The sequence below is a fragment of the Opisthocomus hoazin genome, chromosome 9, assembly GCF_030867145.1.
Source record: "Opisthocomus hoazin isolate bOpiHoa1 chromosome 9, bOpiHoa1.hap1, whole genome shotgun sequence".
Classification (NCBI taxonomy): domain Eukaryota; kingdom Metazoa; phylum Chordata; class Aves; order Opisthocomiformes; family Opisthocomidae; genus Opisthocomus; species Opisthocomus hoazin.
This window is the reverse complement of record NC_134422.1, coordinates 75178-91285: the sequence shown is the minus strand read 5'-3', so window position 1 is coordinate 91285 and position 16108 is coordinate 75178. Positions and strand designations below refer to the sequence as shown.

Here is a 16108-nt window from a genome sequence, read left to right as displayed (position 1 = left end):
GAAAACCTATGCTTAACAGAAGAGTGTGTTCATGCTGATAGCAGTATCCGAAGTACTGAGAATGCTGTTGACATGGTCTTTTGAAAACCCGGTTGTACTCATGTCGTTTCAGAATTATTAGGTATACCTATTCCATTTGCAGTAAAGCTGAACTTCATGGCTCAAATATGTCTTAATTGGTTGAAATTTCAAGGGAAGAATGAGAGCAGCTGTTGTTATTTCATGAGCCAAATAATATTGGTAAATCTACATGTGCCAGGGACAGCAGAACAGAAATTTTTCTCTTACTTAGCTCTGTGTTCCAAGAAGCAGTGTCATGGCTGGCTAGAGCACTGCCGTTAGGGGTCGGGGAAGAAAGAGTTCTTTAACAGGCTCAAAACTCATTCTGTAGGCGAGGCAAAAATAATCATTCCATACTAGGAGCTCTTTCAGGAAGAAATGAGATTTTCATTAAAGCTGTAAATAAGTATGTGATACTTGGATAGATGTGAGTTAAGCAATATGCTAATGAAAGTCTAAAGATCAGGAAATAACAGTCAAAAAATTACATTTAAAATATTGCTAGGACGTTTTGAAACCGAGCATTAGATCCATTCAGATTACCCTTGTGAGTATGGATCAGTGTTCTTCTTACATCCCCTTATGGAACCACACAGCCATCCAAATAAAAGTTAATAAATTCTTGCTCAAAACCCAGTATTGTTGATGCTTTTTTAGTCTTTGTTAATATAATGGCTGCCATTAACATTTCTTATTGTGGTGTAGGACTGTCTGTCTTTTGCTTTTCTGCATTGGTTGGTCATCACTCTGCTGACCAATGAATGCTTAAGTTTGGATGTATAAGTTAGCAGTAAACCAAAATCAAGGTGGATTTTTCAGAGCCATTGAAGGACACTTTTTTGGAACAAGGGTTTTGTTCACAGCTAAAGTATGTACAGTTCGCTATTTAGTTGTCGGAGCTGTTAACAAAAAACAAGATCCCCTTTTTACACTGCAGTGTTTTACTCTGCAATATAAGCAAGAACAGTATTAGTCATTCTTAAAGTTGTGTCTAAGCGGCATGTAAGCTTCAGCTGTCTTTCTGGAAAATGAATTGTAGAAGCATTTAAGAAATGTTATTAGAATAGCAGCATTTATTAAGTCTCAGGCTGCTGCTTTGTCATATTATGAAGCCTATTTAATAACTAGCTACCATTAGAAAGCAAGATGCTATTTCTCTTCTTCCTCCTGTCCTGTAGAAGTGTTAATGGGTCCGACTTCACAAAAGTATTATTACTTTACTCTAGCTTTCAGAACTAACTTGCTGCAAGATCAAGTAAGTGTCAGCATCTTCAGAGTGCTGCTTGCTCTTGGCTTTATTTTGGCAGCTGGCCACTTGATCAGCTTAGTGGTATTGTTAAACTTGTCCTGGATATAGTATAGCCAGAATGCATGCATAAGCATCAGCTTTAATGGATTTATAAATGATGACAAAACCAGGGGATTTATTTACTTTTTCTTTCTAGATTCCTCTTGGAGGTACAGTAGGATTCCTAGATCTTCATCAGCGATGCTTGGCTCCCTTGGAACTGAGCTGGTGAGAGAGCGAAGACAGTTAGAAAGAAGAACAGATCTGTCTGTTAATAACCTGGTGGATCATAGCTACAGAAACAGTGACTTTTCATCTTCAACATGTATGTATTGTAGAAATGAAAGCTTGTAAACCCATAAGTTGCATGCCTGTTGGTTTCTTCACATGTTCTTTTAATTTTTTGTTCAAAACACAAAGCCAAAAGATCTATTTAGTTTTAAGGTACACTTTTAAATAAAATTGGTTGGCCACTTTCCATGGTTTGGCTAAACCATCAAAGGATATATGAATGGTCTGGCTTGTAGGTGTATTCAGTCATAAGAAAATGGTGTTTGTAACTGTGTGAATAGTCAGTAAGCTTCTTTTCGTGTTCATCTTAAGATCTTTTTGTATTTAGGTATGGGAAAAGAAATAATGTTAATTTGACTTGAGAAAGGGTTTTCATGAAGATGCCCGTATCGTAATACCTCTTTCCATTTGTTTTCTTGAGTCATTATTAGGGAAAACTGCTGGGCCACTGAAATAAAAATTAGTATATGCATACTTTACATGAGGTGAGAGGTTTTGTTCCATGGTAAGTGCTAGGACTAGTACAGACTGTTGCACTGCCATTTTCACTTTCTGTTCAGAGTGTTGTGGCCTTTTAGAACTGTCTTGCAGGAAGCTCGTGATCAGTCTTGATCTGCCACCTTTTGCAGATGCATTAGTGGTGTTTTATAATGCAGAAGTCTTAAAAAAAATTAACATTTTTACAAGTATAGAAGATAAGCAGAAAAGATAAAAACTAGTTTCAGATTACCCCATGCATCAGTACAGGCTTGGGGCTGACCTGCTGGAGAGCAGCTCTGCGGAGAGGGACCTGGGTGTCCTAGTGGACGACAGGTTAACCATGAGCCAGCAGTGTGCCCTGGCTGCCAAGAAGGCCAATGGCATTCTGGGATGCATCAAGAGGAGTGTGGCCAGCAGGTCGAGGGAGGTTCTCCTTCTCTACACTGCCCTAGTGAGGCCCCATCTGCAGTACTGTGTCCAGTTCTGGGCTCCCCACTTCAAGAAAGATGAGGAGCTACTGGAGAGAGTCCAGCGGAGGGCTACAAGGATGGTGAGGGGACTGGAGCATCGCTCCTACGAGGAGAGGCTGAGGGAGATGGGCTTGTTCAGCCTGAAGAAGAGAAGGCTGCGAGGGGACCTTATAAATGCTTACAAATACCTGAAGGGTGGGTGTCAAGAGGATGGGGCCAAGCTCTTTTCAGTGGTGCCCAGCGACAGGACAAGGGGCAATGGGCACAAACTGAAGCACAGGAAGTTCCGTCTGAACGTGAGGAAGAATTTCTTCCCTCTGAGGGTGACGGAGCCCTGGCACAGACTGCCCAGGGAGGTTGTGGAGTCTCCTTCTCTGGAGATATTCAAGACCCGCCTGGACAAGGTCCTGTGCAGCCTGCTGTAGGTGACCCTGCTTCGGCAGGAGGGTTGGACTAGATGACCCACAGAGGTCCCTTCCGACCCCTACCATTCTGTGATTCTGTGATTCATCCTGCAGATGCATACCAGAAGAGTATGTTTCGATGTCGTCATACTCTACACTTCTTTAATAAGTGGACAGTTGGAATTTACCTGGTAGAGCCTAGCAGGAGAAATGGATGAGTGGACAGCCTTGCTTTGCACTGTCCATGCTGCATTTCTAGCAGTAGTGCCACTGTTGAGTGCTATGAAAATAATTCACAACTGTGTTCCCTGCTCTGTAATCAAAACCGTATGGCAGATGCTTGACATCTGTGCAGATGTTTCTTTAGTTAGAATCTGCCAGATGCATAAACTTAAGCTTCAAGAATAAATGGTGATTGCAATGCAGAACCCGTTTAAAAAAAAATAAAACTACTTGCTACATGGCTGAAATTTTGATTAACCCATCTTTCTCAGTCTACAGGCAAAATGGACCTTTAAGTTAAAAATAGTATTGTGTATAGTTTGCTGGTTTTAATTCAGATGCTGTTTTTATGTAACTTCTGAGAGATGGTCAGAATTTTCATATTTGCATATAAGAAAGCCAGTCATACCTTGATAATCTAAAGATTTGGGGAGTGTTAGATACCAAATGGATTTACCAGGCTGAAACCTGTCTAGGTTTCCATTTAACTTCAGTGTTCTGGGAAGTAAGTTTTAAGCTTAATATTGCTCTGGAACCTACCTGCCAGATTTGAAGTGATTTTGAGTAAGAATCACAAAATCTTAAGCTTCTGCTTTTACACTTTAGAATTATCGATCTGGACTGTAACAATCAGAGCACGTCTTGTCATAATATTTTCCTCTGCTTTTCTACAACAGATCTTCAAGAGAGGCCTGCCTCTTCATATGCAGAGGGAGCAAGACCAAAAGAGAACTCGTTAAGCACTTTGAGGCTGAATGCATCCATGAACCGCCAGTTGCCTTCTGATCATCAGCCATCTTTCTTCAACAGAGACTCTAACATGAGCTCTTCAAGATCCAGCTATTCTTCAAGACAAAGGAGAAATGAATTGGAATCTCCTCAGAGGAGCATGCAGCCAGCATTTTCTCTTACTGCCATTAGAGATGAAACTCCTTCCTCAAGTGGTTCTGAAAGGGTTTTATCTTCTCAGAGGTCATTGAATGAGCCTGCAGCTGATGGTGAAGGGAGACGCACAACCAGACAGCTGCTGTCTCGTTTAGCATCTAGTATGTCATCCACATTTTTCTCTCGACGGTCTAGCCAAGACTCACTGCATACCAGATCTTTAGGCTCTGAAGAGTCAACGGTGGTCCCAAGAGTTCAAGCTTCTACTCTGTCAAGCAGTAATGGAGCTGCAACTCCGGAAGTTCCAGGACTTCAGACATCTGAAGCTTCTCAGGGATTTAGTTTTCTTAGACGAAGATGGGGTTTATCAGGAGTTTCACAAAATCATAACTCTGATTCAGACGGGGAAAGTTACAGACCAGACTGTGAAAGTAGGAGCACAGGATCCTGGTTATCATCGTCTTTGAGGAACAGATGTACACCTCTCTTTTCCAGAAGAAGAAGAGAAGGAAGAGATGAATCTGCAAGGATCTCTACCTCTGATACAACTGCTAGATCACAGCATGTCTTCAGAAGAAGAGAGTCAGGTGAGGAGACCTCTCTTGAAGCATCAGTTAGCCCTCCTCGGGCTTCTGTTAGCAGACCACCAACACCTGCAGTATCTGGTATTCCTACAGCTACTGCCTCCCCACCAGATTCAGCCCAGAATAGGAGAAGTTCTGGAATTCTGCCTGGTTCTCTCTTTCGCTTTGCAGTGCCTCCAACATTAGGAAGCAGTCTGTCTGACAATCTTATGATAACTGTAGATATTATTCCCTCTGGCTGGAATCAGTCTGATGGACAAGAAAGTGCCAAGTCTAAAATACCACCTTCAAGAGATCCGGAAAGACTCCAAAAAATTAAAGAGAGGTAAATTAGTATGTTCTTTTGAGATAATAAAAGGTACCTGACTTAGCATGAGAGGGTTTTCTGTAACCATGATGTTAAAAGGAAACTTTCCTTCAGAGAAGGAGGCAACTCAGTCCTCTCTTACCTGTGTTTTCCCTTTTTGTCTTTAGAGAAGCTTGCTTTAATACTCATGGGTTTGAGAGCAGTTTGATGAATGGAATTGTCATTATAAAAAGTCTTACATAAAATGAGTCACAACATTTGTTGATATTCCTTCCTATTCAGCCTGCTTTTAGAAGATTCCGAAGATGAAGAGGGTGACTTATGCAGAATCTGTCAGATGTCCTCTGCAAGTTCTGAGAACCGTTTAATAGAGCCATGCAAATGCACTGGAAGTCTGCAGTATGTTCACCAGGAGTGCATGAAAAAATGGCTGCAGTCCAAGATTAATTCAGGTAAAGCAGAATCTAGACCAAGGCAGATTTCCAGTTACGTTGGGAGGCTTATCAGGAGGATTACTCTTACTGATAGTAAGGTATTTATTTGAAAAACAAGCATTTGGGAATAAACAACAGTGTGGCACTTTCAGGCTTATTGTGTGTCTGTGCAGCTTCTCATGTGAGTCGTTCAAGGAACTATATTTGTCATTGAGAATTACATTTTTGGGATTGTCTACTAAGATATTAGACAAAATATAACATTACGGAAGTATGCCTTTAGAGCTACTCTACCATTTTGGGTGAGTTGGTTCCACACCCTTCCTCGTGCATACGATTCTAGTTTTTAAGACTCTTGTAGTCAAGCTGACTGTAGCAGAGTGATAGGAATTCGAAAACCCGAAATGTTTTTCTATTGTGACTATACTTAAATCTTTGTTTTTTTTAAGGACACTAACTGCTGTTCAAGGCAGTTAAAACTGCGTGTTCAAAAAGTTACTTCAAAGTGTATACAGAATTTTTTAAAGAAACACTTCAGAAATTGCATACTGTTACAAATGTTTTTGTAATAAATTGACGAGTTTATAACTAAGTAGTATATCTGTAGTATTTTTAAGACTTAAAAGTCGATGGCGTGGTAGAAGACAAGAAGATCGTGGAATGCTTTTTGCCAAAGTAAAGATGTTAGCATCTGTTTCCTTTTTTACTCAGTGTCAGAGGACTCACAGCAGAGTATGGATGTATTGGAAGCCTCAGCCTGTAGGAGAAATTAATTTGAAGAGTTTAACTATAGAAGACATAAATCTAGCATAAACTCTCTTTGTTCATGTTGTTGCTTATGGAACAGCTTGTTTTAAACATGATACTTGAAGACAAAATGTTACTCTGGCAATAACTTTAAGCTATTCCAATATTTATATTATTACTTTTCTGTATGTTTGGATTAGACTGTAGCATTCAAAGAGATCAAACAGCAATTTTATGCCGGACTTTCAGTAACAGACGTATGATGCCAGAGAATGAATGAGGCAAAATATGTGGAGCTGGATAGAGAAGAAACATTGTATAGCATTTCAATTCTGACAGTAGCAGATAGTCATTACGTTTGTATTAGAGGCTTTCTTTTCTTCTAACTTTGCTCTGCAAGATAAAGCCAAGAAATACTTAGTTTGTAATGCTTGTATAATTGTGTCCTGTATTATAGATTGTCACAACTTGATACTTATTTTGTTTTCTTCCACCCCAGGTTCTTCTTTGGAAGCAGTGACAACTTGTGAACTCTGCAAGGAGAAGTTGCATCTGGATCTGGAAGACTTTGACATTCATGAACTCTATAGGGCACATGCAAATGAACAAGTTAGTATATTTTGCCTGATTTGATAAGTGTTGATTTAGTGCTGGGAAGGTGCCCTTCCTTAGAGAAGGAAAATGCATCTCCTTTTCAGAAGCACTGTTATGCACATAAAGTAATATCAGCATGGAACAGATTTTTCTCCTCAGTATTGAGACAAATTCTATCTCCCTGCTGTGCTTCCTGTAGCTGACCTTTCAGTAAGTGTAATGTACCTCTTACCCTTGCCTGAGTTGCGGATCTGTCATCTAGCTTTTGCAGTCCAGTGTCTCTGCCACATTGGTAGTAGTCTACTTATACTAGTATGAGTAGATTCAATTTCACATTAAGTCATGAATTGTCTTTGCTTTTAGTTGTTTTTTAACACCCTTAAGCAGCTGTTTTAAACATACCATTACAAACTTTGTTTCATTGGAGTGGTAGAAACTAAGCTCTTTTCTGACAGCTTTCCGCTGCTCCTTCAAGTCCTCTCCTAAATTAAAATTAATCAAAGGCCCATGAGTGTTACTGTCATGATATAAAATAGATTATCTTAGAACTACTGGGATGTGTAGTATTTAAAAATGGATAAATAACAAAAAAAAGGCATTATTTTAATGAACTTTATTCAGAGAGTTTTCCTTATTCTCTGGATTGTGTTCTGTGGCTAAAGAAAGACTAATGAAATCTGCCTACCTCAGAAGTTGGAAGAAAAGAGTGACACCAGTTTTGGGGCCAAACATGATCCTCTAATTTTCTTATTATTTAGACTAAGCTGTTCCCATAGTAGTCTAGTTCCTGTCACTTGGGCCAGACACTGAAAAGTCTTTCTTGAGAGTGCCATCATCTTACGTTTTTGCATTGCTGATTGTTGGTTACTGTCACTGTACTTTGATAGAAATAAGAGCTTTGAAACCTTTTCCTGAAGAAATTGCTCTAAATGCTCAGTTCAGCAGTAGCATTTTGAATGTTTTCTTTATGTTAGGGAAAATAATTTCTCAAAATATTTATAACATCATAAAGTTCTTAGAGTACTTCCTTTTGTTTTGGCTTTTTGTAAAGTGTTGGGACCACTGAAAAGAAACCGTCAGTTGGTTGTTTTTATTTTCCCCAGTGGTATAATACTCCAATTCCTTCCTGTGAACTAATATTGCTGACTGAGATTTTATTTGTAGAACTCTTTCTATTTAACTTCAGGGATTAGATCTGGAGTGTGTGGGAAGAACCAGAAATATAAATAGCTTTTCAGTAATGAAAATTTTTTAGTATTACATTTCCCTAATTTTCTTGGAACAACTAGAGATCATATAATGTTTCCAGTAAAATGTAATTTTTGTTCTACTTCTTGAATTGTATATGCAGACATATCACTGACATTCTGAATGTTTCTTTTGATCTCCTTTAAGGCAGACTATGAATTTATCAGCTCTGGTCTCTACCTTGTAGTGTTGTTACACTTATGCGAGCAGCGTTTTTCTGACATGCTAGGAACCGCAAGTGAGGCCAGCACACGTGTCAGAGTAAGTACACAGTGATTTTATGGCAGGAATTGCTCATACAGAGAACTTGAAACTGGATTGTTACCTTGAGTGACTCAGGAGCTAGACACCCAAGAGTTTTTGACAAATTTACGTCTGAAATGGTCTGGGTTTGTCAATGCAGTAACACCATGTTTGTTTCGAAAGTGAAGGTACTATTTTATTGCAGTTACAGTGTGGCAGAATAGTTTTTGTCGAAGTTGTTGGTAATTCATTGCTTTGCATGTGTGTTGTCGTGAATGATTGTGAATTTATGCAAAACTGGAAGGTTAACCTCCCTCAGTACAAAACATACAGTTGAGAATGTTGGACTACTGTATTTGATCAATTTCTATCATTTTGCTAGTCTACATTGCAGAAGTTTAGACCTTGCAATGCTTGCCTGCTGGATTGTGCCTAAATATGTACTTAATAGTACATTCTGAAACTCACTAGATATAGTGTGATTTTCTGGCATTAGTCAAAACTCTTTAGTGGTATTGGAATGTATTCTTGTCACTTAAATGGCTTGGCTTAGAAATGCAGTAAGTACACACTTTACCAGTATGAGATCATAATACAAAGCTATTTCTGCATAGTGACTCATTGAGGAATCCTGTATTCTACATGTTTATTTGATAATGAATCAGCTCTTCGTCAACTGAGCTCCTGAAAAGCTGTTTTGTGTTTTTCTTTTTTTTATAATTACGTTCAGAGAATTGACAGTATTAAGCTTGTACAATGCTTATTTGAATGGTTGCTAGCAGGTACTAGGCCTTTGGGATAGAAGCAGGACTGTGCTCTAGTCTCTTAATGTATTAAAACAGTGGTCCTCTTTTCTGTACACATCTAACGTAGAGCTGGTATTCCATGATCCACAAACAAAATGTCCAGTTTTCTCTGCTACAAGCATAGAGACATGAAAGACACATAATCTAATAGCCAGCATCCAGTACAACTTATTAGCCTGAGTGTATTGCAGGAATAAGATGTTTGTACTGGTTTTTCATTAGAGGCGGCATTACACAGTTGTGTGACACTGCATTTTAAACCGGTGAGAGCACCGATGCGTGTTTGATACTGACCATACAACAGAGCTATGAGAACTGTAGCGCTATATTCTTGTTTTATTTTATTTGCTGTGTCTCAGCATCTGGACTGTCACTGAAACAGTGATGTAGATTGTCACTGACAAAAAAACACTTGGCTGAGACTTTCAAAGTTGCCGAATGAACTTGTATTCCTAGGGATTTTGGCTTTAGGTTTTGATACGATGTACTCCTAACATTAAAATGCCATCATAACTTAATCCTGCTCTTAAACTTTTTAGTTACTGTTACAGTCTTAAGTGTATTTATGCATTTTTCATTAACTCAGTCAGAGGGCTCTGTTTTGCCATATTAATAGTGAAGTAAATGAAATGGATCCAACTAATGCAATCCTTACAGATTATGTTTTTGTGCATTACAATTTCTAGAAGGGTTTTCATAAAACCGGCACTTGTTTATGTGTGCTACTTTAAAAATTAGTGTGTTTTACAGACTGTAGAACGTGAAGATGATGCCACTAACTGCTACCAGAAACATTTGGCATAGAGTGGAAGCCGAAATAACTCTGCAATGGCAATTTGAAGGCTAATGTATGGGGATTTATGTTAAATTTTGCTTTGATTTTTTTAAGTTGGGCAAACGGGTCAGGATAACCAACATCTGGGATGAAGCTTTGGATACAAAAAGTGAAGAAAACTTTGCTAACTTGTTGCAAATTTCTGCAGATAACTTTGCAACTTTTAAACTACTTTCTCTCTGCCTTGTTTCTAGTTTATTAACCTTGCAAGAACTCTTCAGGCACATATGGAAGATATTGAAAGTAGGTGCTTCCCCTCTTCCCCTCCCCTCCCATTAGATAAAGTTAAATGAGTACAATCCTCCTTGCCAAGATTCATAATACTGAATTTAATTACTGAAAATTTGACTTTACCCAGCAGTGCTTTTTTTCAGAATCAGTAGAATTATTCCAAGGGGGAACTGGTTTTAATTCTCCATGATTAATTTCTCAACAGCATAGAGGCGTTTAGACCACAGAAGTGTTTTCTGCAAGTGATAACAAGATTCCTCACTAGTTACAGTTTAGTGCTTGTAATTCTAGTAGTACTTAGTTACGGAATTGGTTGTGACCTTCAGGTTGTAGCCTTTTGCTGAAGTCCTAGTAGAAAACAAACATTTGAAGTTGAATTTCGCTGCACTTAAGTTACCACACTTCTCTTGCCATGTCCTCTTTTCCCCTTTCTTTTTTGCACTTTTCTCACCTTTCTTTTTTTCTGTTCATGTGCACTTTTCTGTTGTGTGTATTCCTTGATCAGACCTATCTAATGCAGGAATGAAAACAGTTGCCAATTTTGGCAAAGGACTAGCCTCCTTTTCACCTAATGGCTTCTTCAGTGTGGTTAAATTCAAAACTAAATGTTGACTTCTGGTAAATGCATACTGAATCTAAGTATTATTCCTGGGCATGATGAATAGGCAGTAGAAGGGTAGTAGATGTACCTTTTTTGCCTAGTGTGCATGCAAATGTCAACATTCAAAGTTTGTCTATGAATTTTCAGTGCATAGGATATATTTGGAGTGCAATAAGGAATGGGGGTGTGTGTGTGTGTAATTTTTAGTTCAAGGAGCAGAGGATTATTTCTGCATTCAGAGCAGATAAAGGCGGACTTCAGAATTTATTCCTAAGTTATGTGCATCCTTATTACAGTAAAAATGAATGAGTGTCATTTTACCCAGTAATTTAATCTATATTTGATTTTGGCTTTATCTAACTTGTAGGTGAGGAATACTGAGTTTTAGATTTATTACTGATGCTACGTTAGTTACATTTCTCTTCTTAGAACTGGAGAAGTGAGGAGACAGACCTTGCTTCTTGCTGTGTTCAGAGATGAAACAAGTTGCTTGAGTATACATACTTTCTTGACTGCGGAGTTTGCTTAGGAGGACAGATAAAATTTCTGTTACGGACAAGCTAACACTTTGTAAACTTACTGAAGATGTGCGTACTGACTTTTTTATCATAGTTGACGGGTGTGCATTTGTCTTTTAATTCACCTTGCAACAACAAAATCCTATGCATATGTGGGCTTTGTGTTCATTTTGCATATGCTGAAAGAATGGGGGTGGAAAGAGGATTTGATTCCAAGTAGGCTGAACTTAATTGCGTTAAGCAACATATATATATAAAAAAAAATTTTAATAGTCTTTTTGTTTGCTTAGACTGCTGAACCTTTCTAGCTGTTTTAGATATTAAATTGTTAACTTTGAGTGATTTCTTTCCCTTGTGTTGGGTGTTGCTGTCATGGATTGAATATATTCTCCACTGTCTACTGTTGGAATTAGCCCCTGTAAACACTACATAAAAGTTGAATCTCTGGCGTAATTAAGTTTTCTTCCTTTTATTTTGAGGAAGAACAGCAGGAGGACACTGCATTTTGTAATGTCAAGCTTTGATTTGAAAATGGTATATTTTTCAGACATGAGATGCAGTTAAAAATTAAGCTATGTAATTACACAAGGTTTGGGCGGGTATTACAATCTGCTATTTAATATTATAAAATTACCTTTATTTCCACTACTCATCTTAAAGTACTCAAATTTCACAGACCTTTGTCAGGGCTTTTGATTATACTGTGTTGTTCCAACAGCTTCTGAGGATGATTCTGAAGACTGATACTGGTAGAACTTCGGTACTGCAAGAGACAAATGGAATTGCTGCAGAAATGCTGAACTTGCAAGAACAACATCAACATGCATTTTGGTTTTTTCCTCTCCTTAGTAAAAAGCACATTGAATATTACTGTAGTTCTTGAAGGACTGTTGAATTCAAAATCAACTGCTGCACAGTGGAATTCGGTGGACTTGAGAACTACTCGGCATGTGCAAGGATTAGATACATATTAAGCAACTTCCTTTTTTAGATGGTGAGGATGACGTGCTTTGTTTTGGAAGACATCAGATTTTGAATATTTAAGGAAGCTATGTCTCCCTTTATGTTTCCTTCTTACTGTAGTCACATTTCTGGTTTTGTCTATCGAGTTCTGCTCCTCTGCTGGCACTAAGTGGTTGTAGTGGGTTTCAGGGAGAGGGTGGGCAAGGAGGGTGGGGGTGTTCATGTACTTAAATAGGTTTTGTTTGGGTTTTTTAAATGCCTCTGCTGCATCATATAATAACTGATTGCTTCCAGTGTTTATGAATGAACAGGAGGATGAGCAAGATATTGTAGAGGTTGTTTGGGATTTGATTTATTTGAAGATTATTATTTAACTCAAAAAGCAATAAGAACTTGCAGTGGTCTTCTGATACTTAGTGATGGCTTTTTTATGTACCGGTTTGAAAATTGGAGATTATATTTGATATTATGTGGCTGTTCCATTATGGAATATTGCAGGTGTAAACTCTTGCATTTCAGCATTCCTGGCAGATATGCAACTTGATAAAGACCTAAGGTTGTTTAGTTTAATCAGACTTTTTTAGATGCCACCTTCACTGTTCGAAGCACTGGTTATCAATGTGTTTTCTAGTGTTGTCACTTCTTTATAAATAAAGACAATAAGAGGTATGCATCTCTACTGGTATTGTCCATTTTGTTTAAACATGGATATCTACCAGAGCTTACATTTGAAAACTTAGGAAGCTGTAGTCTGTGGTATCTCTTTACAAATGTTTGTAAGTTCTCATGCAGATATTTAAGATTGTTTCTGACCATTTTGGATTGAAATGCTTTATATGAATGGTGGTACAATAAATTGTCATACGTGTATTGGAATTGTATTTGCTGTAAATACTTGTTAGCTTTTTTAAATACTACAGTAACGGTGTATCTGCAAAGAGTACGGTATATTGAAATACCTTGAGTTTAGTTTATTGTTACAATATGTAAAATTAGCTTGGGTGGAAGAAAGGATGTGCCTTAACAACTGAAATGAACTCGTGTGTTTTTAAGAGTTAACTTCGCAAACGTTAACACGAGATGGCCTGTTGCCCAGAAGACTTAAAAGAAAACAAAATGCTAAGGAAACTGCACATTTCTGTGCTCATTCTGGTAACCTTAGGCATTAGGTATTCAGTGCCAACACTCAAAAGTATAATTCCATTAATTAATTGAAATACAGCTCTCTTTCACAGAATCACTGAATGGCAGGGGTTGCAAGGGACCTCTGTGGGTCATCTGGTCGAACCCCCCTGCCGAAGCAGGGTCACATAGAGCAGGCTGCACAAGACCTTGTCCAGGTGGGTCTTGAATATCTCCAGAGAAGGAGACTCCACAACCTCTCTGGGAAACCTATTCCAGTGCTCCATCACCCTCAGAGGGAAGAAGTTCTTCCTTGTGTTCAGCTGGGACTTCCTATGCTTCAGTTTGTGCCTGTTGCCCCTTGTCCTATTGCTGGGCACCACTGGAAAGAGCCTGGCCCCATCCTCTTGACACCCACCCGTAAGATATTTGTAGGCATTTAAAGGCATTCAGACATTCATTTGAAAAGTGAAGGTCCAGGCATACGTGAAAACGTTTCTAACTCAGTTCTGAAGAAAGCAAATTCAGGTTTATAATAGAACTTAAATGTCTAATGCTTTCTGAGTTAGTTGGTATAGCTTGATAGAACATTATACAGTGAAGCAGACAGTATTTCATATGCACTTAATACATTTAGAGTTAGAAGTTTGAGCTCTGATAGCCGAATAAATTGGTGACTTGAAGGACGTATGTGGCATATTACGGCACGGACTCAACTTGTGGTAAAAGCGAGGCAAAGTTTATTTTGCAGGCAGTGCTTTATACATCTTGACCCGGATGTTAGTTCCCTGGGGACTTTCTATCCCGATAAGGCAGCTATTTGCACGAGGTTCTCTATTCTACTTCTGTCCAATCCGTAGCCATATCACATGTCAGGTCAGCCAAGAAGGCTGCTGATCACGCGCTGCCCATGCGGTGGCTGGCAGTACAAAACCGCTGTTTTGAACTCCTTGTGTACTCAGCTCCTTCAGCACATGCACAAGTCCTGTTTATTTCAGTATTTTTCTCTTGCCTTTCTGCTTTTCGTCCCTGTCCTCTACAGCTACGCTAAAAATTTTTTTCTGTCCTTGTAACAAATAGCATTCCAGGGAGCTGAGCAATTTAAGTAGCTGCAGTACCGCATACAAACTTGGTTCAAGTGAATTGTCACTCTGTTGTCTTGCAGCCTTGTTGAGCTCCAGTGCGAACGGAGGAGGGACGGGGGGGCATATCATGGTGGAATTGATGAAGAGCAGAGGCTCTGAATGCACTGGCTGGGAAGAATGCTGCTGCCAGCCCCAGCTGCCTCCCTGGAGCAGAGCTCTGCCCTGCAGCCCGGACCCCGCAGCTGTAGGAGGGGGAGGCTGGGAGCAGCCAGGATCTGTTGTCCTCCATGCACCTGTGCTGTGCGATCTCTGTCCATGGGAGCATGTCTGTGCAAGCCCTTGTGGGTCTGTGCAGGTGTGTTTGTGTTGGCACAGAGCACATACGTGTTCATGCAAGTGTCTGTGCAAGCATGCATTTGTCGTGTCATCTGCTGCTGTCTCATGCCTGCACTGTATTGGCTCCCAGCTTGTTGCTGGTTCTAGCTGTTGCCAGGTGTACCTAATCCTCAGTGGTGAGCCCAGATCTCCCCAACGAGGCCAGTGACGAAAGAGTCGGGTGTGGGTGGTATCATGCTGATGGGAATAAGCTGCAGGGTTGAGTGTTTCGTCTTGTTCTGGGCCTGGGTAAGAGCTGTGGGGTTGATAGGGCCTAAGGTTGTTTCTCAGTGCCATTGTGAGTCCTCGGAGCTGTGGCACCCTCAGATAGAGATGCTTGCGAGCATCCAACCTGGGGTTTACAGCTGCTTCTGTGTTGGGGAGGGGGGGAGAGCATATTTTTCCATGTCAGAATTCTGACTTTTGCTGCTGTGTGTGTGCTATTTGTCTGTTGCGTGCCAACCTCATCTGCCAAGTTGCTTGCACTGCACTGAGCTGTGCTGTTTCTGATGTCCTTCATCTTCTTCATTCTTAGACTCCTCCCAAACCTGGCCGTGGTTCTGGCTCTTCTGCCACTCTTTCATTATGAGGTGGTGACTTCAGACTTGATACCACTATCATTGGACAAGCATCTTCTGCAGGAGGTCTAGAAAGATGCTGGAACAGCAAAGGATGAGCAGCGTAAGCTTTCAGTGAGCTTAATGAGCTCAGAAGAACAGGAAAGCCTGGAGTTCTGGGTCATTTGCATGTGGTGAGGTAGCACTGGAGTTGGAAGAGTAGAGGGTTTAATTGTAGCTATGGTCTGTCCCAGGCAGTTGGGCTGGATGGTTGTTGTAGGCCCCTTCCAAATGAACTATTCCGTTCTAGAGTCAGGTGGGTGACGTGTGTGGAATTCCATGTGCTGCTTGTTTGGAAAAGAAGGGCCACCACGTGTGCTCGATAGCTGTGTGTTACAACTGTTGTGATATTGAAGTCTTGAGACCTCTAGTAAAGCGATTGGGTGCAGGCTTCATTGTTGGTTTCTGCTTATATATGTAACCTTGTATGTCTGGGGTAGGTTGCTGGGTTGAAAACAGAATTGGATAGGAGACTGCAAAGCAGTTCTGCGTTACGGAAAATGACTTGTTATCTTGGCTTTTTCTGCAATCTGAGCACTTGAGAAGAATTGTCAGCTGAGGCTGGCCAAAGGAGTTCCTGACTTGTGCCCTTGATTTACACCAAACAGCGCGGAAGTGGGTAAATACAGCGAATTGCCTCCTGGTCCGCTTGGGACTGCCCCGTTTGCCACCCTTTCCCTTCGCGCTCCCTGTGTTTG

General features: G+C 40.0%; 1 protein-coding gene across 6 annotated transcripts in view; it reads left to right on the top strand.

Annotated features, from left to right (window-relative positions):
* MARCHF7 (membrane associated ring-CH-type finger 7) overlaps positions 1 to 12218 on the top strand; it is a 29629-nt gene extending 17411 nt beyond the window's left edge. For 2 of the 6 annotated variants that reach the window (XM_075429783.1, XM_075429786.1), the window contains 6 exons: positions 1506 to 1673; positions 3893 to 5009; positions 5274 to 5443; positions 6672 to 6781; positions 8162 to 8275; positions 11967 to 12218. In XM_075429783.1, coding sequence (XP_075285898.1) covers positions 1506 to 1673; positions 3893 to 5009; positions 5274 to 5443; positions 6672 to 6781; positions 8162 to 8275; positions 11967 to 12131 — 1844 coding nt within the window. In that variant the 3' untranslated portion in view covers positions 12132 to 12218. Of the gene's footprint in view, positions 1 to 1505; positions 1674 to 3892; positions 5010 to 5273; positions 5444 to 6671; positions 6782 to 8161; positions 8276 to 10092; positions 10142 to 11966 lie in introns of all 6 variants that reach the window. The other 4 variants (XM_075429785.1, XM_075429784.1, XM_075429782.1 and 1 more) reach the window with 4 other exon arrangements.
* The last annotated feature ends 3890 nt before the right edge of the window (positions 12219 to 16108 follow it).